At 46.8% G+C, this 24,260-nt stretch overlaps 11 protein-coding genes across 11 annotated transcripts; 5 read left to right on the top strand and 6 right to left on the bottom strand.

Annotated features, from left to right (window-relative positions):
- Window positions 1-463: 463 nt before the first annotated feature.
- Window positions 464-2,762, top strand: TRUGW13939_04093 (uncharacterized protein; the record flags this gene model as incomplete). The annotated part of the gene is made up of 6 exons (XM_035487270.1): window positions 464-754; window positions 814-836; window positions 894-1,375; window positions 1,430-1,804; window positions 1,857-2,073; window positions 2,132-2,762. The coding sequence occupies 6 exons, from the start codon at window positions 464-466 to the stop codon at window positions 2,760-2,762; spliced, it is 2,019 nt and encodes a 672-aa protein (XP_035343163.1).
- A 734-nt stretch (window positions 2,763-3,496) lies between these two features.
- On the bottom strand, window positions 3,497-5,627 carry TRUGW13939_04092 (uncharacterized protein; the record flags this gene model as incomplete). Its single annotated transcript, XM_035487269.1, has 5 exons — window positions 3,497-3,927; window positions 3,998-4,138; window positions 4,192-5,126; window positions 5,177-5,504; window positions 5,555-5,627. The coding sequence occupies 5 exons, from the start codon at window positions 5,625-5,627 to the stop codon at window positions 3,497-3,499; spliced, it is 1,908 nt and encodes a 635-aa protein (XP_035343162.1).
- Window positions 5,628-5,866: 239 nt separating this feature from the next.
- Window positions 5,867-6,481, top strand: TRUGW13939_04091 (uncharacterized protein; the record flags this gene model as incomplete). The annotated part of the gene is made up of 2 exons (XM_035487268.1): window positions 5,867-5,880; window positions 6,130-6,481. 2 exons carry the CDS (start codon window positions 5,867-5,869, stop codon window positions 6,479-6,481), a joined length of 366 nt encoding a protein of 121 aa, XP_035343161.1.
- A 1,297-nt stretch (window positions 6,482-7,778) lies between these two features.
- TRUGW13939_04090 (uncharacterized protein) lies at window positions 7,779-8,884 on the bottom strand (the record flags this gene model as incomplete). The annotated part of the gene is made up of 4 exons (XM_035487267.1): window positions 7,779-8,256; window positions 8,326-8,533; window positions 8,590-8,752; window positions 8,807-8,884. 4 exons carry the CDS (start codon window positions 8,882-8,884, stop codon window positions 7,779-7,781), a joined length of 927 nt encoding a protein of 308 aa, XP_035343160.1.
- A 588-nt stretch (window positions 8,885-9,472) lies between these two features.
- TRUGW13939_04089 (uncharacterized protein) lies at window positions 9,473-11,907 on the top strand (the record flags this gene model as incomplete). Its single annotated transcript, XM_035487266.1, has 4 exons — window positions 9,473-9,879; window positions 9,940-10,563; window positions 10,614-11,142; window positions 11,194-11,907. 4 exons carry the CDS (start codon window positions 9,473-9,475, stop codon window positions 11,905-11,907), a joined length of 2,274 nt encoding a protein of 757 aa, XP_035343159.1.
- Window positions 11,908-12,357: 450 nt separating this feature from the next.
- Window positions 12,358-13,425, bottom strand: TRUGW13939_04088 (uncharacterized protein; the record flags this gene model as incomplete). The annotated part of the gene is made up of 1 exon (XM_035487265.1): window positions 12,358-13,425. The coding sequence occupies one exon, from the start codon at window positions 13,423-13,425 to the stop codon at window positions 12,358-12,360; it is 1,068 nt and encodes a 355-aa protein (XP_035343158.1).
- Window positions 13,426-13,719: 294 nt separating this feature from the next.
- Window positions 13,720-15,091, bottom strand: TRUGW13939_04087 (uncharacterized protein; the record flags this gene model as incomplete). Its single annotated transcript, XM_035487264.1, has 3 exons — window positions 13,720-14,347; window positions 14,408-14,926; window positions 14,997-15,091. The coding sequence occupies 3 exons, from the start codon at window positions 15,089-15,091 to the stop codon at window positions 13,720-13,722; spliced, it is 1,242 nt and encodes a 413-aa protein (XP_035343157.1).
- A 587-nt stretch (window positions 15,092-15,678) lies between these two features.
- On the top strand, window positions 15,679-17,965 carry TRUGW13939_04086 (uncharacterized protein; the record flags this gene model as incomplete). The annotated part of the gene is made up of 4 exons (XM_035487263.1): window positions 15,679-15,932; window positions 15,990-16,017; window positions 16,070-16,540; window positions 16,598-17,965. The coding sequence occupies 4 exons, from the start codon at window positions 15,679-15,681 to the stop codon at window positions 17,963-17,965; spliced, it is 2,121 nt and encodes a 706-aa protein (XP_035343156.1).
- A 347-nt stretch (window positions 17,966-18,312) lies between these two features.
- Window positions 18,313-20,108, bottom strand: TRUGW13939_04085 (uncharacterized protein; the record flags this gene model as incomplete). Its single annotated transcript, XM_035487262.1, has 2 exons — window positions 18,313-19,809; window positions 19,881-20,108. 2 exons carry the CDS (start codon window positions 20,106-20,108, stop codon window positions 18,313-18,315), a joined length of 1,725 nt encoding a protein of 574 aa, XP_035343155.1.
- A 600-nt stretch (window positions 20,109-20,708) lies between these two features.
- On the bottom strand, window positions 20,709-21,662 carry TRUGW13939_04084 (uncharacterized protein; the record flags this gene model as incomplete). Its single annotated transcript, XM_035487261.1, has 1 exon — window positions 20,709-21,662. One exon carries the CDS (start codon window positions 21,660-21,662, stop codon window positions 20,709-20,711), a length of 954 nt encoding a protein of 317 aa, XP_035343154.1.
- An 865-nt stretch (window positions 21,663-22,527) lies between these two features.
- On the top strand, window positions 22,528-23,832 carry TRUGW13939_04083 (uncharacterized protein; the record flags this gene model as incomplete). The annotated part of the gene is made up of 2 exons (XM_035487260.1): window positions 22,528-22,854; window positions 22,903-23,832. 2 exons carry the CDS (start codon window positions 22,528-22,530, stop codon window positions 23,830-23,832), a joined length of 1,257 nt encoding a protein of 418 aa, XP_035343153.1.
- Between the last annotated feature and the right edge of the window lie 428 nt (window positions 23,833-24,260).

The raw sequence follows: 24,260 nt of genomic DNA, 5'->3' as shown, positions 1-24,260 counted from the left end.
AGAATTATGGCTTCTAGTATAATACACAGATGTATAAACCATAGATTGACTGCTCAGAAGAGACAAAATATCAATTGATATCAAACATGAACTCGTCATCAGAAGTTTATCTTAGCAAAGGATAAATTTCACCGTTATTATAGTGTTGAGGTCAATAGTGGTTTACCACCACATGAGCAGCCTGAGTTAATAACTTTAGTACTACTGCTGCTATAATTTATAATAGGTGAAGATCTTATATCAAGCGATACGAAGAAACGCTGTGCGGGGCGAGTCCCGCACGCCAAGCCCTGGTGAGCGCTAATTATAGTCTCCGCCTCAACTCCCGGCAAGCTGCAGCCTCGCAATGCTCCACCGACTCTGTTGACGGAGGGGTGCTTTTTGACCTTGAAACTTCCCACACGCCCTTGCCCTATATACCTGCAGCATATACCGGCAGCATCGGCTAATGCTCGCCTAGACCATGGCCCGGAGGGTGCTGGGTGGAGGCCGCGTCCTCGGCAGTGGGAAGAACCTCTCTCCAGCTACCTCGACTCCGTCTCCGCAGCCCAAAGGCCGACTATCTCCCTCTACGAGCAGCTTGTCCCTGAACTCGCAGGCGTCAGCTTCGGCCTCGGCCTCGGCTTCGCAATTTTCCCCCGAGGCGCAAGACCTCGCCTCTCGCATCAGTCTCGACAATGCCGAGACTTCCATATCAGCCGCTCCGACGGTGTCCGGCACGCAACTGGCGTGCCCAATATGCAACGAGGAAATGGTCCGTATCGTCTTCATTTCCTTCAAGTTTATAATTCGAGAGAGCGCTAATGAATGTAGGTAACATTGCTTCAGTTGAATAGGTATGCTCGCGAGCTGAGCTTCCTCGCCGTTCCGATCCGCTGACACATGTCCTACAGGCACCTCGACGATGCGCATCAAAACCTGGAGGAGATCAGACAAGATGAGGTCAAAGATTGGTTCAAAGCCCAGATGGATAAGGCTAAGCGCTTCCAACCGTTAGCAGTCCTCAATCAAAAACTAAAAGGGCTGGACGTTTTCGAATCCAACGAGAACTCACAGCCCCCTTCCATCGCCCCAACACGACAAGTCACCGCATCGGTAGAAGTGCGGCAACCAGACCCTGATGAGGTTGTGACTCGCGAACACTGGCAACCTCGCGGACCATTTGACGTTTGCTATGAGCCGAGCTGTGGGAAGAGGCTTACAGCAACCAACGGATGCGTCAACTGTAGGAAATGCGGCCAACTGTTTTGCGAGGATCATACAATGTATCAAATGAAGCTGTCACGAGCTGCATATCATGAGCCTGTTAGAGGCATGTGGTGTCGTGTTTGCGAGACCTGTTACAAGTCAAGAGAAGGTTACAATGACCATAATGGTGAGATTCTCCAATCTTTGCAAATTTCCCAGCCATACTAAGAAAATTTCCTAGGCTTTACAAAAAACCACACAGATACATTTTCACAATTAAGGAAAAACACCGTCGATAAAGCATTTCTAGAAGTATCTAGACTCGAGAAAAGACTTAGTCGGTTGACGCAAGCGCTCTCAAGTCTACCTGTAGACCAAATACAGCCAGGCGCAAGCAAATTATGGCCTTTGGGATGGCAAGGAGATCAGCGCCGAGAGATTGAGCAGTCTATCGTCAGCTGGCAGGATGATGGGAGTGTTTTGCGCTGTCCCTTCTGTCAACAAGATTTCTCAAATTACTCTTTCCGAAGGCATCACTGCAGAACTTGTGGCAGAGTTGTTTGCGGGGATCCGGCCACTGCCTGCTCCATCGATGTTGGCTTAACTGTCTTGTCGAGTAAGATCATCTCATAGCGTGTTCTCAGCTCATTTACTAATTGATCCAACAGAGCCAGAAAATTCTTCCGAAAAGTCTGTACCATCCAAGGTTAACATCGACATAAGACTGTGCAAAGACTGCAGGTCGACCCTTTTCAGTCGCCGTGACTTTGAGGAAGAAAAAATAAAACACGCACCGCTTGTCAGATCATATGAAAACCTCGTACAATTCGAACGAGGGATAAGGCTTCTACTCCCGAGATTTCAGAAGTTACTATCTCTACTACAGTAAGTCTTTTTTGTCCTGCTTTTATCATTTAGTATTGTTTCTCATGACAAGATATAGGGACCCTAATAAAGCACCCACGCATTCTCAACTTACCGACGCTTCGAAAGTTCGGAAGCGACTTATAGATTCTTTCGCCCAATATGATACGGCTGCTCGTCGCATACGCGACATGCCGACAAATTCGTCAACCCAGCAAAAGTTGCAAAAGGCTATATACCAGCAAGCAAGCAGTTTCCTTCACCTGCATATGCTACCGCTGAAGAGTTTACCTAAGATTTTGAAACATGCTACACCAAATGGAAACCCTTCACCTAGTGCTTCAATTCGAAGCGCTACAGCCAGCCCGTCCGGGAACAAACCGCACACGTCTGTTTTGGCGTCTATAAAATATGGCAGCAATACCGCCAATGGAAGTGGACAGAGCATCAATAGCGACAACAGCAGCGCTATATCAGCCCTTGAAACAGAGGAGAAAACCCTCCGCGAGCGGCTAATAGTCCTTGAGGAGCAGAAGTTTTTCGTCTCGGAGATGATCGCGGATGCCAATCGGCGACGGAGATTCGACGAGGTCAGCAGCTTGGCTGTCAACGTCGAGGATTTGAGTCGAGAAATCGACAGAGTCAATGGAATGCTGGCCCAGTTAGACTTTGAGGGCGTCTATACCAGTAGTCAACAACCTTTGGCATGAATTATGACGCTCAATTTCAAGTTTTGAAAGACGTTTATATCTTTTTTCAATATTCTCATATTTCTATGCGCCCAACTTTGCGATAAGCGTTTCTTTTTGCTTGTTTAGTTTTCGGAGTTCAGCGTTTGTTTGTTTTCCCCCCTTCGGCGATGGGAAAATCATCTTTCGTTAAATTTGTTTTCCCCCGGCATGATGCATTATTTTGGCGTTTTCTGTTTTTTCACACATTATGCGCGACTAATGAATGATATGTTGTGCGCCTTGTAAGGCATTGGTGTTTTACTCCCCGTCATTGGGGTCTGATAGGAAGTTTGTTATGATCATCGATAATGGGAAAGTTGGAATCCTATATTCGTACATATACACTCCAATTTTACGACCACAACATCGAAAATTGAGTACATAATTTAAACCACCCTGCCATAGGACGTTTGATGATGGCACATGTCAACTGGTACTGTTACACGCTATGTCTAGCCTTTGGAATACATTTGTAGCTCAAAGGATTGAAATGTACCCAGCACAGCTTTCAACTACATGAAAAATTAATATCTAGGAGTATTTTAATGTAGTAAATGTATCTAAATACATGTATTCATATTGTACCTAGTTACAAGGATTTGACCAGACATAATTGACAGTACCGCGTGTATAGATACAAAAACCAGCTGAGGCTTGCCATAATGACAACTTGTACATGTGTGGATATTAGGTGTGAATCAAGAACCCGAAATTTAGGACGTAGCGCCATTGCCCAACTCCCCATTCACGACGGATTGCTCCTGTCTCGCCTCAAGAGCCCGAATCGACTCAGTCAGAGCCCTGACCTGATCCTTGAGTTCTCTGATCTCGAGCAACGTCGTGGGAACCTCCACATTGGGCTTTGTCTTGTGCACAATTTTCCCCCAGTCGTCGCTGCCCGTGGCATCAAAGTCCACATCGGCGGCGAGCTCTTCCCACTCTTGATGAATGTTGTCATCGGCCTCACCACAATGCCGATTCCACTGAATTCGACGTGCCTCGCGTGTTTCAATGGAGGCGGTAATAACAAGCAAGGGGGAATAGAGTACGCCCATAACATAGTTGTTGAGACGCTCATAGATAGCGGGTTTCATCCACCATTCAAATGGCAGTATCAGACAAAATATTTCGATCAAGTTGAAAGCTGTTGAGATATAGTTAGTTTTTTTTTTATCTTTTGGAAGATTCAAAAGATTTGGGCCATGTGTTCTTACGTGGAATGAAAACGTTCTCATCCGGAGCTCGCACAAATTGAAGCGTCCTTCCTGAAAATAGGGCCATGAATTCATCGTCTGCGTTGCCCGAGATATCCTCGTAGGAGGTATTGTATAGCGCAATAAGAATATTGAGTAGGACTATGATTTCTTGTTAGTTTTAGATGTATGGGAGGGGAAAAGTTATAACATACTAATCATAACAACAAAGTTAAAGATGTAGTAGAGAATGATGCCGAATGGCGGGGCAAACCCCTCAAAATCCTCGAAATTCGGACTCTGCATGATAGTATTGGCCATTCCTTGTATGATCTTTCCGGTGACAGGAATGTCAAAGTCGGTGTTGTCCATTCCAATAAAGGCCTGCAAAAAGCCAACCAGAACAACAAACAGCAGGGCAAAGAAGATCAAACTCTCTTTCATCATGACTTTAAGAACAACTAGCATTGCACCGAAGAATCTATAGGTATCGAGGAACAATAGTAACCTCATCCAAAACATGGGAGCCGCGAATGCTAGGAAGTCATAACTCAGCTGATTGAAGTGCTGGCGTTCTGTGTCGTCGACATTAGACGAATGCCCAAGTGCAACCATGCGAAGGACGAATGAGACCGCGAGGAGCGTGTACAGAGTGAAATTGAAGACGTTCCAAAAACCGATGTAGTATCTGCCGATCTTCATTATTTTGTTCAGTTCGTCCAACAGATAAGAAAGCGTCATTGTGTATAAAAGACCTTCTGCGACATCAATGTCTCCGCTAGGATTCACGGTGTTGATAACGGCAGTGTAGAGACCCAAGTAAAGAAGCGAGAAGAAGATCAAGAGGACATTCTGGTACATGGGTACCCTCATTCTGTCCGGATTGAGATGTGTCCAGTAGTCCGTGTTGTCTTTGTCTTCGTACTCGATGAACCGCGAAGGGTCTTCATCATCTTGCACAAACCAGCCTCTCCAGAGATACTTGATACATTTCTGGTATCCAGACGACCCGAGCACTCTTAGGGCATGCATATCCACAGCACGTTCGACGACGTTCATGGGATCTGTTTCCTCACCTTTGCGAAGAATGGAGTAGCGTTTGAGCAGCGCTTCCTTCATCAGCCAGTTCTCATCCTTCTCTGATTCAATTCTAGACACCATTAGTGAGTCATATCGGTATACGCCGGGCTTATCACATACATTTGTTTGGCAATGACTTCGCATGCAATTGCTCGGCATTGGAGAAGCCCAGCGTCCCAGAGTTCGTCGATAGCCTGGAGTTTGAACCATCTTGAGCACACCAAGAGACAAAATACAACGCAGGAGCGGTACTCCTCTCCGCCAGCGGCTTCTGCGGTGCGTTTAACATCGTTGGTAATGATGCTGCTGTTGGGATTGGTAATGCTAGATTCGTCCAGCTCACAAGGAATGACTTGTTCAATCTGATACTTGAGACGAAGCGCAACCTTTGTGACCTCTCTCGCTGGCAAGCCCGGAGAGACCGAGTCAGTACTATACGTAGGGAGCACTATTGAGAGATCAGCTTCTTGTTTTGGCATATGGAGGGGTTGGACGTACATCGCCGACCCTCGACGTGGAGAGAGTTGACCGAGGGCATCCTGCGTGCGAAAAAGGAGTTCCACAAGCCCATGGTTGCTGTCAATACAATCAATGCTTGTGATTGTGAGAATGGAAAGCTGTGTGAGGGCGACACTCAGCAAGAAGACACGAGAGGAGATGACATCAACGACGCGGCGCGGAGCAACCCCAGTTGTGGGGCCACCCGCTGTAATATTTTGCGGACGTAGACGTATTATTACACTTTGCTTTCCGTATTTTTGGGCGTATTCTAATGTCTATTATCTTCGCAACAACTCATTCGACATCTAAATGGTTCTGGCACGGTAAGCGCTAATTAGACACATTCCGAAAACGTCTCATTATATTGTCGATTTCCAGCCCGTCATAAATATCATTCGTCCCCGTGCCCTTAATGTGCTCCCTTCAGAACGATAGTCCTGCCATACATGATGCTGTCACCCTGTCCGATATCCGGACCGTGCTGGCGGCGCTACATGAGCGTGAATTTAAAATCACAGCCCGGCTAGATACATTGCTTGAGACGCAGTCGAATATCACCCGGCACTGGCTAGGCTGGACTTGCTGGAGGTGGGATTAACCACTCAGGTCAGTGCTACGCGCGCCATTGGGAACGGGATTCTCGCCAGCCCGGCGGACACAGCCAGCCGTTTGAGTCGTCGCGTCAACGCGCTAGATCTGGAGAAGAAGAGAGGTGAAGATACACTTGACGTTGTGCATCAAGTTGCTGAGCTGAAGGCTTGCGTTCATGGCGCCGTGGGCTCCATGGGGGCTGCACAGGATTGGGAGGCTGCGGCGATACATGTTTCCCGGGCGAACAAGGTTCCCGAGGAGATTGTCAAAGGCAGCTTTGCGAATGATTCTGTTAGAGAGAAGTGTTTGCAAGGGTGTCGCAGATTCTTATAGTGGTGAATATGGAAGACGAGGAGTGGGGTACGATAAAACATGAGGGCAGTAATAAGGATGGTGGTATCTTATGGGTATTAACTGATGAAGACAGGGCCAAGGCTAGGATGTTTTTGAGGGCGTAATGACAGTCTGTGAAGGGGTAGGGTTCGAAATAAATCCTAATAGCACCCTTTCCACAGGGATTAGATAATAGAAGCCCGTAATGAGAGGGCATAGTCTCCTGCCACTGGCTTTGGGAGAATTGAGAGGAGAATTGCAAGGGTCACCTGGTCGCCTTGCATTCGTATTCCTCAAGGAAAGTCGACATCTGGAGGAGTGGTGATAAGTCTTTCATAGCTGGCCATATACATTGTTGTGGATAGTGGCATCCACAAGCATGAGATCAGCAAGTGCTTGTATATTTGACGTCCCATATAATAAACACCACATTTTCCTACCCTTGATCTCTCTGCACATCATAGTATTCAAGCCCCTTCTCCCGCGTTTATTTTCGGCTTAGCCAGTGATGGCTGTAGCCTGAAACGTGTACTGGAAATGTAACTGTCCAATAAAATGCAGGGAGTAAGACGTTTAGGGGATCAGGCATGCAAGGCCGATTGGTGGCTATTTCAATCATACATGTAGAAAGTGATTAGATTTAATCAACAAGGCTGCATATCCATTGATGTAATAGCTATAGTATATCTGTGCTATCAACGATAATACGACATCAATTGATAACTGTCAACTGGAGCTGGACCAATACGTATCTACCAGTTAACATCAATTGATGTAATTGATACATGACGGTATACATATATATACATATCAATTATATCTCTCTCGCTCTTTATTAATCTAAATAATAGAAAGACTTAAATACATGTACTCTTCATTTGACTTAATTTGAATATGAATTTGCATTAAACTTTTACAAATAAAATCTTGGTAATTGGCATTTCTTGATACTAGCACTGTACAAACGGGAAAAATAGACCGAGCCTCTATCAAGCAAACTCCACCAAATGATCGCTGGCGAGACGCATCCCACATTACTACCATCGACCAAATGCTTCAAAACCGGCACAGCACGAAAATACACGGCTCTTCGGCCAAGGCGAGACCTTTGGCTGGTCAACAGCCCGGAATCCCCATGCTATGCTGCAAAATCGGTAACAGTTTTTAGGATAAACCCCGACAATCGTTCACGTTCAAACTCCGCCTGAATAAGCACCAAATCTGGCCTTCAAATCTCATTCATCTCTCATGGCAACTTTTCCGTAACATTGGTCATTTGTTTTCTTCAAGTAGACGCCTACTCGGGAACCCCTTCGTCGCTCTCGGACTGGCTTTCGTCGCCACTGACTTCCATATTCTCGCGTTCTCGTTTGTCCATGAGTTCTTGTAGCTTAACGTCATCCTGTGCTGTGACTGCCTTAGGAGCCATCTTGACAGTTAACGTTCCATTCGACGCCTTGATCTTGACCTCAATGTTCTGTATCGCTTCTTCCAGAAGTTTGACACCGAGAGCCTTGTCCAAAGTTTGACAGGTAAGGACGTAGAGTGGTGGCGACACTAATTTGACCTTAATCTGAGTTTCCGGTGTGTTGTTCTCTTCCGCAGCACGCAGAGCATCCTTAACGGCATCGATTCCATCGTAACCAAAGCAAGTGACCTCGACGTCTGCACGAACTTTTGTAGGGTGAGGAGTGAGCTTTTTGCCGATATACGTGTGAAGCTCATCTTTGACCAATTGGTTGGGGAATGTAACGTCATTCCATACGTCGGGGTTCCTATTGAGAAGTGATCGGTCAGAGACTGCTATCATGCTATAAGAACAAAATGAATTCATATAGTCTTACGTGATGGAAAGTTTGAATGCGTCGTAAGAATGACCGTAGTTGCGGTTTAGTGGCCATCCGATGTTTTGGTACAACTCTTCGATGGGAGTCTTTGTCTTTTCTGCAACGTGACGCATGATCGAGTGGACCAATTTGCTCTTGTTGTAGCGCTCTTCACACTTGCCCACATCTTCGGACGAGACTCGTCGCTTCGACAGATCGATGTATCCTACACGCGGGGAATTCCAAATCAGAACGGCTCCAGACTCTCGCTTTAGTACTTACCCTTTTCCTTGTCAACACGCAACACAACGACGACTTCGTTTCGGCCGATTCGAATCAGTTTTTGGATACTTCGAATACGTCTTCGCGACAGCTCAGAAAGCAGAATCATTCCATCGATGTTGTCGTATTCCAATAGCTTAACATAAGCGCCCATTTCGGCGATCTAGAGTTGACGCATGAGATCCAAGTAATCGAAGCAAAACTAGACGTAACGAACCTGCTTAACATTCACCATCACGAAGCTATCCACCTCGGGATACTTCTCCTCGTAGAATCGACAGTTTGTCAACGACATCTTGGCGGGGTTGCGCCTCTGTCAGGCGGGGACGCTGCGGGGAGTTGAAAAAACTAGGCCGCGGGTCGAGGCTGTAAAAAACGGTGTGCAATTGTCTCTGCAATTGCTGGAAGAGCTGTCGAGTTTTGCTGGCTGGTGTTGATCGAGTTCCAGCGAGGTCGACCTATTTATGTCGAGAGGGCACAATGAAACCAGCTTTTTTTGTGTCGCCCGCAGAAAGAGCACTGTGGGGCATCGCCGGCTCGCTGCCCTGGCTTGGCCATCACGTGATGCCTCGCTGAGAGCACCTGCCTTACCAGCTGCAACCCAGCAACTTCGCCATTTTCTTCGTGTTGCGAGTCTCTGCACTCCTGATTCTCTGAAAGCACACGCCCATGATGCAGCGTATTTTGACAGGCTGCGCCATGCGACAAGAAATCAACGACTATGACGCAAGAGCAGCGATTGGCTAGCCTTTCCAAGCGGGCCGGCAATCATCGATTGTGTTGGTTGCGACTCCTCATCACCCCGACCTTATCGTGCCAGACGGCCTTGGAGATGCTTCGACAAGCCAGCCCTGTTATGGCCAATTTCTGAGCAGCAGCCGAGATGTCGAATAGGCATATTTTACAACCAGAAGATCCTTCGGCCTTGCGAGACCAGATCGCCGACATCTTCAACCCCTCTTCTTCCGGCAGATTTGCGGCGTCAGGTCGAAACAACACAACAGAGCATAGCCACGATGATACCCACGATGGTGCCCCCGACGATAGGACGCGGTTGCTAGAAGGTTACGATAGACGAGAGTCAGCTTGTGGTCAACCAGAGTGCAGTCACGGCACATTCTCTCCACGACCAGAACATCAGCAAGAACCTGGGTCTCAGGGTGCTAATTATTTCTGGGGGTTCAGAGCGCCGCGTTTCGTGAACTCCGGAATTCAAACACCGATAACCGATGGAACCTCTGTTACCCACAGGCTCGGAGCGGAGATTGGGGCAAAGCGTCGGCGGAAATTGTATGATCACAAAATAAGCCCAATGATTTGGACCAGCTGCGGCTAACAGGACGAATACAGGTACCTGTATTATTATATCCCATTTTTCAATTGGATCGGCCAATATCGATGGGATTTTTTCCGAGGCGACCTCGTGGCTGCCCTCACTATAGCTTCCTTCTACATCCCAATGGCCCTCTCCCTTTCGTCAAATCTTGCACACGCTCCTCCTATCAACGGCCTGTACTCGTTCGTCATCAATCCTTTTTTCTACGCAATTCTGGGCAGTAGTTCTCAATTAATCGTTGGGCCGGAGGCGGCTGGGTCGCTTCTTGTTGGAACGGTCGTCAAAGCAACAGTCGAGTCCGGTAATTCGTCAGAAATGGATGATGCAGCACATGCTCAAGTGGTCGGGATTGTAACTGGATTGGCGGGTGCCTTCATCTTCATTGCTGGGCTCACTCGCCTCGGCTTTCTCGATAACGTTCTGAGTCGTCCTTTCCTGCGAGGCTTTATCACTGCCATCGGTGTCGTAATCTTTGTCGATCAATTGATACCCGAAATGGGATTATATGACAGGGCCGAAGCTGTCAACCATGCCAGCACTGTTGAAAAATTTGTTTTCATCCTCGAGAATGGGGAATACGCCCACAAGCTTACGACGGCTGTTGCCTTTTCAAGCTTTGCTATTATCATGGCCTTTAGGTTGGTCATCCTTTCGTTTCGCAATACAAACATGCTCATTAATGGTGTAGAACCCTTAAAAAAACTCTTGAGCCTCGTTTTCCTTCGGTTGTCTATTTCCCAGACCGCCTACTGATTGTCATTCTGTCGGCGGTTCTCACTTGGTATTTTGGCTGGGATAAGCAGGGGCTCGAAATTTTAGGAGAAATAAAACCCGGAGCGGGCAGTGACAATGGATTATTTCAATTTAGGTGGCCATTCTCTCCGGGCCAAATGCCTCATATCCGGTCTTCACTTAGCACGTCGTTCATCATCGCGCTACTTGGCTTTTTCGAATCATCCGTTGCTGCCAAGGGTTTGGGAGATGGTGCGACGGACGGCATCAAAGGCGCCCCGGTATCAGCTAATCGCGAAATGATAGCTCTGGGCGTCGCTAACATTGCGGGTGGATGCTTCACGGCTCTCCCAGCGTTTGGAGGATATGGCAGAAGCAAAGCCAACGCTTCTACCGGAGGACGAACGCAGATGAGCAGTATTTTCCTTAGTATAATCACCTTAATCGTTGTCATATTCTTTTTGAAATACCTTTACTATCTTCCGGTGAGTGGTTATTCGCGACCAGTGAGAGTGCTGTTCTGATCAAGCTCTTAGAAAGCCGTGCTATGCGCGATGATATCAGTTGTCGCTTACTCTTTGGTCGAAGAGTGTCCACATGATCTGCGATTCTTCATCCGTGTTCGAGGGTGGTCAGAGCTCTTGTTGATGATTTTAATCTTCCTGTCGACAATATTTTACTCACTTACTTTGGGCATGGCTCTAGGCTGTGGGCTGTCTCTCCTGCGTGTAATCCGACATGCCACAAAGCCGCGGATTCAAATTCTTGGAAAGCTACCCGGAACACCAAACCAATTTGAAAACGCCGAACTCTATCCCGAAAAAATAGAATTCGTTGAAGGATGCTTGATTGTCAAAATCCCCGAGCCACTGACATTTGCAAATACTGGTGATTTGAAGAATCGCCTTCGCCGGTTGGAACTTTACGGCACAAGCCGTGCTCATCCTGCCCTGCCGAGAGTTAGACCGGTAGACAATGACAAGAACATCATTTTTGATGTCCATGGCGTTACGAGTATCGATGCATCAGGAACGCAAGTGTTATTGGAAATTGTTGAAAGTTACGTCAACCGCCGCGTGCGAGTCTTTTTCTGCCGGTTGCCGTCTCTCGATGGTCCTGTTTTTGAGATATTTGGGCGTAGTGGTATAATTGAAAAGTGCGGGGGCACTCGACACTTTGTCTCAAGCGTGGACGAAGCTTTACGACTAACAGAGATTGAGGATATCGAAGATGAATATCGGGAAAGTTAATTGACTGACCCAATACCTTGAGACTTCAAGTAATGGACGAAGAAACGAGTTATATATCTAAGCCTAGCCTGCATGTTGGACGATTCATGTCAATGAATATTAACTTATCCAAAGCTGTCAATTAATGCTTTGCCCACAGTCAACCACCGCAATAGCTGCCTCAGGATACACGTAGTCAGAGTTCCATCGAACCGAAGACTAGCTCGGGTGAGAAAATTTCCTAGAATAACGAGTCTTCGTAGGCCTTCTGCTCGATCCTTCATGTACCGAGCCATTCTTAAGTATCGCTGCTCGTCTATATTTAGTCTCATCGACTAAAATTTCTGGATGATGGGAGCGGCATTTCGGTGCTATTGGCATGCCGTTACTGATAAGAAGGCTGAGCATTTACTGCTAATATCGACTGCGCGTAATAAGAGGGTTGTTTTCGTATTTCCTGTCCCATCTGCTTCAAGTGGCCATATCATCGCCAATAGCCCGCTGTACTAGCGAACGAATAATTTGCTGGCTGGCTGTTACCATCTTCTCTCGAAGTCGAGCCTGCTCATCCGAGTCATCTTTATGACGGCTAGACGTGTCGACAAGCTTGAATCTGCCTTCAGTACTGAGGACAAACGCTCCGTTAGCAACCTTGCTCAGCCAGACGTGTTTATTCGTCGCTAATTTGTCATTTGAATCGGGGATATTGTTGAGGTTCACATTCATGGCCAGGTGTTTTTGAAGGTATTGGGACAAGGATGTAGAGAATGTTGAAGTCTCATTGTTGGCGCCGCGAAGAGCAAACGCTGACATTGTCTCCCGTGGGAGGGATATATCGAGTGATTTTAGCGCTGGAGAAATGGGCTGACCAAATGATAGGGTTAGTTGCGTTTCCTTCAACGCAACTTCAAGGACCGCTTTGGAGGTCGCAGCCGAGGTTTCATCTGATGTCAACGAAGAGATATACGCCTCCAGTGTTGCACTAAGAAAACTCGATGGAAGACGTAACACAGAACAATATGCATCAAAAGTGGTTGACAGAAACTGAGTGAATGTCTGCCTGAGCATATTTGGCATTCGTGTCAACAGCAATGGCAGATGAGTAGATTGTTTCCGCCTCCTGTCCGTCACTGCCGGTGTATAGCCATCTGGACCAGCCAGAAGAACTGCTCTGTAGGCAATATTTTCGTACTCAATGGTTACGAAGACCCCCAGGACATCCTTTGGTTCAATTGACGTGTCTTCACCGTCTTCTTCTGGGTTGTTTTTCCAATGTGAAAACGTCGGAATATGTTCCCAGCGACATTCAAGCAAGGCCCCGGCTTTAGCTAGCGCGTCATCAGCACCTGTTGTGCCCAAAGACACCTGTACGCCGCGCAAAACATCGCCGGCAAGGACGTCTTGCAAGCGTTTCGCAAATGTTTTTAGAGCATCCTCGTTGCCGATTAGGGTCCGATGGTCCTTGCTGTGGTGTAGAGGGGATAGCCGATGGGCAGTCCACGAAGCATCGAATAAATACTCGGGAGACGCGAAACCCATATTTTAAATCGTGCTACTTTCAACGTTCTATTATAGCAGGGCTTTTGCGAATGTCCCGAAGCACCATCCGATCAAGATTGCTGGGACAAAAACGCGCTGAACAACGTGACTGCCATAAAAGGCCTATCGGCTGCAAACAGTGCAAACAAAACAACATGCTTTAGGTCTCGGTCCATATTTGGCAAATTCAAAATTCATTCTGAAAAGGTTTGATACTGTTTTCATATACATCATATAGCTCATAAATTAAAACTTCACTGTCACTTTTTTTTTGAGTAGCACGTGAATGTTCAATCAAGCCTGCCACCCTCTGGTAGCACGGCAATGATTACACCCAATAAGCACTGGAATGCCATTCCAGGCCGAAAAACACTCTGGATCATGAGGGACTGCTTCCCTAGAGCGTAGCTCTTTCTCTGCAATGTCAAACCAGACCTCGTTTGGTGAAGAATAATGCGGACGGCCATCGGATGGGGTAGAGTAGATGAGGGGATTCATTTCCTCCCGCGCATGCTGGTCTACATCACGCTCGAAATTGACCATGAAATCTCTACGTTGGGCACGGGAATTGCGACCATCGCCTATTTCAGCAGAGAAAAACTCAACAATCCGGCCAAATCCAGATATGGTCAAGAGCCCACCAATCCAACGGTCATCCGGGGGCCCAAACTCGCCAGGCACCAATGTATAGCGGAGATAGGATACCAACAGTTGCATACAATGATGAGTGGCAATAAGAGTCGACGTATCTGTGAAGGGAGGAGAGTGAAGGATTTTGGCCTGCAATTCTGCATACATAACAGTCCGTACATCCAAGGGAATGGGCACCGGTAGTCTGCCGGCTTCGTATTCGCGTAGTAAAAAGTTCATATGCTCTTTTCGCGCTGATGCATATGACTCCAGGAAAAAAAGTACGCAATACCTAAGAGGCGCGTAGGATTAGCATAGTTAGGTACAGAGTAAAATAGAGGACTCGACTCACGTTAGTGGGACCAGGTTGAATTCCACGTTAGCAATACCACGCTCAAACAAAAGGTTGCGCTCTGCCTTGGAGGGAAAATTCGCCTTGATTAAAGGTTGTTCAACCGTCACAAACCGATCCATAACACGATTTGCTAGGTAATGGGATAATCGGGCGCAGGCATGTTGTCTTCGGCGCAAACTATGCAAGTACCTAAAAGTGTACAGGTAGCCTCCTTTGGCACTCTTTGCAGGCGGGAATAGATCCGAAAGAAGAACGACATCATCTTCAGGATTCCTTGTGTATGTGCGCTCACTGATGAGTGTTGACGGAAGGGTACCATGGCGGCGTAGGCGTAGATATTGGCGAGCAATAGACAACTCGTGGGTCGTCAGAGTTCTATGAAAATCCCGACAGACAAGCTTCAGAGGCAGAAGGTCGTGAATACTGCATTGTGCAAATATGACAAGTTGGATTTCAACAGGAAGGGATTCCCAGGATGATGAGCCGGGTATGTGATTCGTAGTTTCCGGAGTGGCTCTAAAACGTAGTGAACAAAAAATCATCAGTATGAGAATGCTAAGAAAGGACGAACAGCATATTTACCTACTTGGAATTTCTCAGCCCATAACCGAACTTCCTACCTCGGTCCTTTGATCGGTGTCGGTTTCCAGTGGCTTTCCTCGACGAGAAGAAAGGAAGCATCGTGTGCGACGGCACGGCATTGGGAAAAAACACCTTCCTTGGATGCAGAATGCAAAAGGGTTCACAACCATAAAATCAAAGGCCATTCTGGGCCATCCTTCGAGACAACGGCCCCGTGAGTGCGGAGTGAGGCTATAACTGCTAGTGACGTGGAGACCGGGCCGCGATAAACTGAATGCGTCCTATTTGGGACTAGCGATAGGACTTAGTCAGCGAACCTAGCTTATCTCGGAGCGCCGGACATCACGATTGTCTTACATAGCCTCTTGATGCGCGATCTTTTTATATCTCTCGCTTGTGGTCGGTGATTGATCTTCAAACGCTATAACACACAGAGCAAGTTGGATCTAGAGTATTGGCCATCATGAACCCCATATTCAGACGCTAGGATTGTGACCTTATGCACCATGGCAAGCGCACCTAGCCCATCTGCCCTGAGGCCTCATGCCTGCGTTCTTTGCCAAAGAAGAAAGGTTAAATGCGACCGATCTCTTCCATGTTCAGGATGTACAAAAGCGCGGACTCAGTGCGAGTACCGGGATCCGCTCCCACCCCGAAGGCGCAAGAAGAAATTGCCCGAGGTTGAAATGGCAGCACGACTCAAACGTTACGAAGAGATCCTGCGAAAATCCGGCATAGACTCTGGTATGCTTGGTGACGAGGACAGTCGAGGCGAGGCAGCCTCAGCCCGGGAAGCCACCTCTGACGGTAGCGAGAAATACTCAAGTCCCCAAGGCTTCGGTACTCCTGTGCCTGCACCATCTGCACCATCTGAGAACACAGCGAGGTCTGGTCCTGGAAGACTTATAACAAGAGAAGGGAGATCACTTTATCTGGACAAGTTCGTAACCTTTTCGTGCGTTGGTTGCTTCAAATATTAACCTATATATGTACATAGTCATTTGTGGAAGAGTGTCAGCAATGAAGTAAGCAAGATTGAGCTACTTATGCGTACTCTCTATGCTAATCAAGAAACAGCTTCAAGATAGCGAAGGTATCCTGACAGAAGCATCTACCGATGCCCTTTTAGGGCCCAAAGAGCGTCAAGAGGAAGACTTGAATGGAAACTTCCTTTTCGCTGGAAGGCCTACTCGACAAAGTCTTCTCCATCTTCATCCAAACCCAATACAAATATTTAAACTTTGGCAAGTATTTCTCGACGGGGTAAATCCATTAACAAAAATCATACATGCGCCCACAATACAACAACGAATACTAGATGCCGCCGGTGATCTTGAATCCGTGTCACCAGAACTCGAAGCTTTGATGTTTGCGATTTACTCTTCAGCATTCCTGAGCATGTCAGATGAAGAAGTTCGAAAATTATTTGACGAGCCAAAGGCCACGCTGTTGCCTCGATATCGACAAGCGGCACAGCAAGCTTTGGCTAATGCCGGTGTTCTTGGAACATCAGAACTGATTGTGCTCCAAGCATTCCTTTTATTTATTGTGAGTTTAATCTTTGGCCGCTAGTGTATATGCGACTGACTTTTCAAAAAACCCCAGCTCTCTGTCCGACTTGTATATAATCCACATGTCTTATGGTCTATGTCTGGCGTCTGTACTCGGATTGCCCAGCGAATCGGGCTTCATAAGGACGGATCAAAGCTAGGCCTGTCAGTGTTTGAAACAGAGATTCGGCGACGAACATGGTGGAAGTTGATGGTTACGGACGCTACAATCGGTCACATGGCTGGTTGCGAGTCGTACGCGATACATACCGCCGACACGAAGACACCATCCAACGTCGACGATAGTGCACTCGATCCCGATATGAAAGAACTTCCAGTTGAGTCATCTAGTGCCACAGAGATGATATTTTGTCTCATGTGCTACGATTTGGGGTTGTGGCTTTTCAAGCATGCTGAAATCAAAACGTCGACTTTTGACGGATACTGGGAATCTCTTAATTCGGTTTCGATCTCACTCGAGAAAAAGGATCGAATGATTGATGAATTAGAGCACATGTTTGAAACCCGATATATCAATTACTGTGATTCTTCAATACCACTTCATCTCATGACTCGGGTGGTTGCTCGATCTGTTGTGGCATTAACCAGGTTACGTGCACATCATCCAAGGCGGTATCAGGAGAAAGGACAAGAGATGCCAAAGTCTGAGCGAAATCTCTTGTTTGGATACTGTAAAAACATTGTCGAATATGCAAGCCTTCTTTTCTCGACTGACAAAATGCTGAAATTTACGTGGCATACGGATTTTCATTTTCCGTGGGAACCGATCATTGTCATGCTTTCTGAACTGCGTGAGCGAGCCATTGGGGAACATGTCGAACAAGGCTGGCCATTGGTCGACAAATTACTGCGAACCCAGTTCAAAAACCTGGATCAAGGCGTCAACACCCCTCTCCACCTCGCAGTTGCCAATCTCGCCATAAAGGCCTGGTCAGCACATGTCTCCGAGTCTGAGCGCCGCCGACTGCACCCTCTCCCTCAGCCGGAGAGTATCACCATGTATTGGGCATACCTTCAACGCCTAAGAACATCAAATCCGACGCACAGAAAAGCTGCTAGTACGGTATCTGCCACTACTACTTCTGGGCAGCATTATTCAGAGTCCTTGTACTCTACGGGACGGACAACAACACCATCAGACACGATGCCTACTGGCAGCGAAAGCGGTATTATGTTGAAGGACCATTCTATCAACCTCGGACCTGGAATCTCACCATCTAGTTTCAAATATGCTGCTGATCCGGTAAACTCTGACCTCGATATGGACGCCATTGCTGAAATGTATCCTGTCGAGGACAGTCCTATGGACTGGGTTCAATGGGATGATTTGCTTCAGCAGTTTCAGGCACAGAGCTCTGGGGATATGGACATACTATTTCCCTCACCCTTGGGGCAGCTTTGAGTATAAACTGATTAGTTTGGTGGTGATTAACTATTGACGGATAATATATTATGAAGTCTTACGGAGTAAATGGACATATTTTAGAGATACCATGGAATTCACTTTTTATTAGATATTAGGATCTATTATTACTACCCTTTTTTTGAGCTAAACTCCTTCCCTGCTGCATTCTATCATACAAATGACACATTGGATAACTTTACCTCTGCCCAAGTAAATAGCAAATTTTAAGCAAATAATTGAGTGGAGCGAACGTCCCATGACTGGTGAAAAAGAAAAGAAAAAAACAAAGAAATCGATTTTCATGTTCCTGCAGTGGCCGGATAGGCGAGCAGAACCACCGGCACCTATGCCTCCACATCGTCGGTAGGAGCCTGAGACTTGTTCTCCTTGTCGCCTCCCTTAACACTCGGCCACTCCATTAAAAGAGCGCCAATTATCGAAGCGCTTGCAAGACCCACACCGACATAAAAGGTTTTTGTAATGGCTGAGTTATAAGCAACCAAAACAGGAGGTAAGTCGGCCGGACTGACGAGGCCGCGAATGCCAGTCGCGCCAGCCTGAAGAACTAGTTGGGCGATGTTTTCGCCATGTTGACCGTGGATGGATGTTTGCACACGGCTGACAAGATTGTTTTGGAATACAGTTTGAGCAACTGCAAGAAAGATGGCGCCACCGAGAGACTGGGCTAGCATCATCAATGCTGCACCAGTTGGCACATCCTTGCGTTCGAGAATAGTTTGGGCGGCGACACTGCTTTGCTGCATTCCTAATCCAATACCTAAACCAAGAAGAACTTGGTAGCCAATCCACTCTGGATGGTTCGTGGTTGTCGTAAAAGTAGAGAGAAGGCCGCCACCGATCGACATGACTATACTGCCAAGGATCATAAAAGGGGTGAAGTATCCTATTTTCGAGACACAGATACCTGCAATTATGGAGCCGATGACAAGTGACAACACCAGAGGGATATTCATAATACCCGACTTGACCGCAGAAGCACCCTTAATAGCCTGAAACCAAACGGGAAGGTAATACACGAAAAGCATCATGCTACCACCTAGGCACAGGGAGAACCAGAATCCTGCTCCTATGCTTCTCATTTTTGCAAGTCGAGGGGGTACCGAGGCCGTTTCTTGTTTCCATCTCTGGATCAAAACGAAGGCAATCATGAGCACGCCGAACAAAACGAACAGCGCAATGATTCTGCCATTATTCCAAGAGTAAGTGGTTCCACCCCATTGCAGAGCGATAATCAAGCACACTATGCTGGGCAAGAAAACTAGGGTGCCGAAAGGGTCGAGTTGATTGAGACGATCCTTTATTGTTCTCGCAGGGCTTGGATTTGGCGGAGGGTTTGCTTTGAGGATAAGACTAATTATGACAATAGTGACGGCACCGATTGGCAAGTTGATGTAAAAGCACCATCTCCATGTCACTCGGTCGGTAAAGGCACCACCCATGAGAGGAGCAACAACCGAGGAGATGCCAAAAAGGCTGCCCATGAATCCTGTCATCATAGGGCGCTTTTGCAAGGGTACAGCATCAGTTATAATGACTATGGTTCCAGAAAATATTCCACAGGATCCCATGCCAGCAATGGCTCGGCCAATGATGAATGCAGTGGAGGTTGGTGCAGCACCACAAATAGCAGACCCTATTTCGAAAATGACGATGGCGATCAAAAAGATCCACTTGGGCGAATAGAAAGTGAACAACCGGCCAAAAGTCAACTGAAAGGAGCAGCTAGTAAGTAAATAGGCGCTACCGTACCAGGCGATGTCCCCGAGCGCGTGGAAGTCATCGGTGATGCGTGGGATAGCAGTGGCAATGATTGTTCGGTCCTATTATCGTGTTTTCGTGTTAGTCTAATATATCCTTTTCTAGGCACTTTGAGGGAATTTGAAATACTTACAAGAGCAACAAGGAATATGGCAAGGTAGACAGCAACCAAAATGGCTGTCAGGGACAATGCTCCAGGATACTCATGTGCTGGAGGAGAATCGGCTTTTGGAGAACTGGTGGCCTCATCTGTCTGTTTTTCATCAACGGCGTCTTTGTTGCCGTTGGTGTTTCCATTTGCAGAGCCATCAGTCATTGTTTTTTCTGAGTACGAGTCACGACGATAGTGTTCCTCGGTCATGTTGACTGTAATGATGTCAGCAGCCAAGGTAGGGAGTCGATGGATGGAATCTGCGTAGAGGAGTAGCTGAGAGATGGAAGAGGCCAGGCAACATATATAATAGTGACAATAATAAAAAGGATTGTGTTGCTCTGGCGGATAAAGAGCTGCCTTCGGAGCCGTCCGGCAGCTTCGGGCCCGAAATGCTATAGGGCCTCCGAGACTTGCCTTTCTGGGTTAGATGCCTTCCCCTTTTGGCCAATAATGGCCAACATTTGGTCAAAATGCGGACCCGGCCGCTCCGTAACGGGACTAGTCCCTCGGAGCGCCCAGCTTCACGTCCTCCGCTCCAGTACCATGTATATTTTCATCCATGCATCATACATATTGCAAGGCAGCACAGCGGCCTCCTTCTGTCCAACCCATAAAACATAGTAGCATTCACTATTGTCCCATTCTTGTGCCACCTCTTCGGGCCATGGCTAGCTCTAGTCAAACATGCAATTCTGGGCAAGAGAAACTCTAAACATTCGCACTTTGGTGTCCCATTTAATGTCATCAATTAGCAATGCTAAATGGTGTAGTTAAACATACATGATTCAAATGTTAAAAAAAATTATATCATGAGCTCTGCGTAAGTAGAAATCTCGCTAAATCATCGCCACCCACGGCCGAGCTGAAATATTCCGCAAAAACTTCGGTCAACAGCTTTTCTGTCAACTGCATGTGTTGTCCTGGAATTGTCTCAAAATCAAGTTTCCCTTGTTCATCCAAGGTGCGCAAGCCTAGCCAGTCTTCTTTGTATATTGGCCGCTCTCTAAGCGTCGTCACTTCGCCACTGGTTTGATTCACTTCAGCAAACCATGCACTTTCCTTGGGGACGGCCGTCGTATCCTCTGCAAACATGAACATGCCAAAACGGTTCAGCGAAACAAGATTCTTTTTGTACAATGCGTTCTTCTCTTCTCGTTCATTATTGATATCCGCGAGAAAGTTGCTCTGCTTCAGGTACGAATCGTATTCCTCAACATCTCGGAAGTACTGTGCTGGCACAAGCCGAGACTGGACAAAGTCGGACCATGTGCCGTAACGCAATAACGCTTCTGCGCCTCGGCAGACCCAGTCTCCAGAGCTGGCACAAGATTGAAATTTAAAGATGCCATTGTGCTGACTTCCCATGGTTACCAGATTGTGCACAGGAGGAGAATTGCATTGCTCGATATAAGCTCGAAGAAACTGTCCGCCCTGTGAGAATCCCAGAGCATTAATTGCAGGCGCCGTACTCAGGATCGGCTCCGAGGCTAGCTGATCGCAGACCTGGGCGACTTGTTCGGTCACGTTTCCAAAGAATGTAGCTTGTCGATCACCTCCATCGGACTCGTCCAAGTGAATTATATGCACATATGTCCCAGGATTGACTTCCTCGGCGAGTTGCGCGACTTCTTGCAAGCCCTCTGCCTGGTAGCTGTCGCCTAGCCCATGCCAGATCACCAGCGGCAACGGCGTTTCAGAATCTGCTGTAGCTAGAGCAGGAATGACTGAGAGTAGCGAAATAATATGACCGGACCGGAGCATCGCGATTATGTTTTGTTATTTAATAGTATTATTCAAGCGGAGGTGGAAAGACGTAAGGTGATGCATGGTTGCTGGAAGATGAGATAATTGGGTCGTCTTCGCCCCACTGACCCCACTTAGTAAATAATTACATAATCGGTTTTCAGTTCTCCAAATAACCCTAACCCTAATAACCCTAAGTATGGCTGTCCCTTTTGCATTGTCTGCGTGACTAGTTGGATCTGAATATATAATTTAACCAGTAGGCTTATCGAAAGATTTTTTTGTTAACTTTGGATGAATACATGTTTGCTTATGTAAAAGAGAATACCGGACTCCAGTCAGACGCCCCGCTAATCAACAACGATTAATTAGTCTAACTCTCTTTTCATAAGGACCATCCTACAACCATTTGACGTCAAGAAGGGTCCCGTGGTTAGCCCAAATTTTAATTAGCTGCCAGACCCTTTTTTTTCTTATAGGAAGCGCCTTATTCCCTGAGAAATACTAGCATGCTCTTATAGTGTTCATCGAGTTGACTCCTTCAGCTCTCCGGATCTCATTTGTCGATTGATAAATGAGACAGCCCCAGTCTGTCGAGAAATATGCCTCCCCGTCCGAGCTGGAGTAAAGGATGCTATAGTTGCCGAAGAAGGAAAGTCAAGGTTTGCAACTCTAGCCCTTTCCAGTACAGCATCTATGATTAACTCTCCCCAAGTGCGATGAGGCAAAGCCCGAATGTCACAGATGCACAAGAACCGGCAAGCTCTGTCCGGGATATCGAGAGGACAGTCAACTAAGATTTCGGTCAATGAACTCATGGGTCACCACAAAAGTACCCGCCTCTGAATCCATACCTAAGACAGCGCCGGAAACAGCACCACATATGCATATTCGGCCCTCCACAGATTGGACTCAATATGCAACTGCAAGCTTTATTGAGAACTTTACGATGCCCGCAACTTTTCTAGTGCTTGGTTATTTGGAGTTTCTTCCACAAATGCTGAAAACACCATCACCATGCCTACAAGAAGCGTTTCTTGCTATTTCTACTTCGAATCTCGCAAATATTTCACGTATGAGGCAGCTTCAACGGGTATCTCAGGTACACTATGGGGAAGCGTTGCAACTTCTTGGCAGCGAATTAAACCATCCATCGACTGCAACGGCAGATGAAACATTGACAGCTATTGTTCTCCTTCAGAAACACGAGGTACGCGAAGAATAACCTGTCCAATGGGCCAAGCTAACTAATATATAGATTATCTCTGGCATGAAAACCCCATTGGCCAGCCCCCACGACGCAGCTGCAGCAGAAATTGTACGTCAGCGATGGGCCACGCAACCTTGCTCTAACATCAATGATGGCCTCCACCGAACAGTGAATGCCCATAGCATAATTCGTGCCCTGTATGAACCTTTTGACGATGGAAACTCAAATATACAGAACGATTATGTTCCCAATACCTCTTCACTCGGATCATCACTATGGCCATTGCTGTCCAAGGCATCCATGTCCCGGTTAAAGCTACAAGCAGCCGTATCACAAATCTCAATTAGCAAGTGTCACCCGGGGACAAATTTCGACGAAGCTTTACAAAGTGCTGTTGATACCCACTCGCAACTGACCTCTTGGTCAAGCTCTGTGCCTTCAGGATGGACGTTTGATACTTTCACTCTACTACAGGACCATGGCTCTGATGAAGCCTGGTTTGCTTTAAAACAAATACATGCCTTTAAAAATATCCAGCTCGCGGCTCTATGGATGATCTACTGGTGTGGCTGTATTCACTTGGTACAGAGCCTAATTGAAGGCTATTACATTTTCTGCACAGGATATGCCTGCCAGCCCGATTACAATGGACCTGTAATGTCTGAGAGGAGCCTTCGCGACAGTCTTTCAACATTTGTAGATAAAATCTGCTCAAGTGCTCCTTATTTGCTGGGGGATATCGATAACAATGGCGAAGTAAAAATTGGTGCCGAATCGAAAGGCCTGGGAGCCTTTTTTCTGCTCCGAGGCCTCGGGACAGCAAATTCCGTGGACAGTCTCTCATTATACCAGAGACATTTAATCCTTGATTATCTGGATCGGATTGGGTCGGCATTCGGTATCAAATCTGCATCTCATGCAAGGACTCGCTGGCTGGCCAGCCATCCTGCTGAGGCGGAGCTCTTAGAAACTTTATAGTAGGATGATTAAGGAGTCCACCGTGCAACTTTACCATAAATGGTGCTATATCTGTATATGTAATATTCATTCATACACTTCTAAGACTAAGCCTTATACTTGGAGTATGATCATTCAATAGCCAAACCGTGGAGACTAATGTGACAGGATGTTCAACTAGGGGATTTTTATTTATCTATTTATCTTTATTTCACTATCAAATGGACGGCTTTAGTAGGATAAAAACAAGAATATATTTTTGCTTCTACAAGTCAAACCGCGATTTAGTGGCTGATTTCATTCAAGTCTCAAGAGGGGCGGGGGAAATGCCCGCGACTTGGTACCTTCTAGGAAACTATGGCCTACTTTCAGCTCAATTTATAACGTAGTTTGCAGTAGTATACTCTAAAAAGAGTATGTAACGCGAACCAAACAACGATGTAAGCAGT

The sequence above is a fragment of the Talaromyces rugulosus genome, chromosome II (genome assembly GCF_013368755.1).
Source record: "Talaromyces rugulosus chromosome II, complete sequence".
Classification (NCBI taxonomy): Eukaryota; Fungi; Ascomycota; class Eurotiomycetes; order Eurotiales; family Trichocomaceae; genus Talaromyces; species Talaromyces rugulosus.
This window is presented reverse-complemented; position numbering and strand designations above follow the sequence as displayed.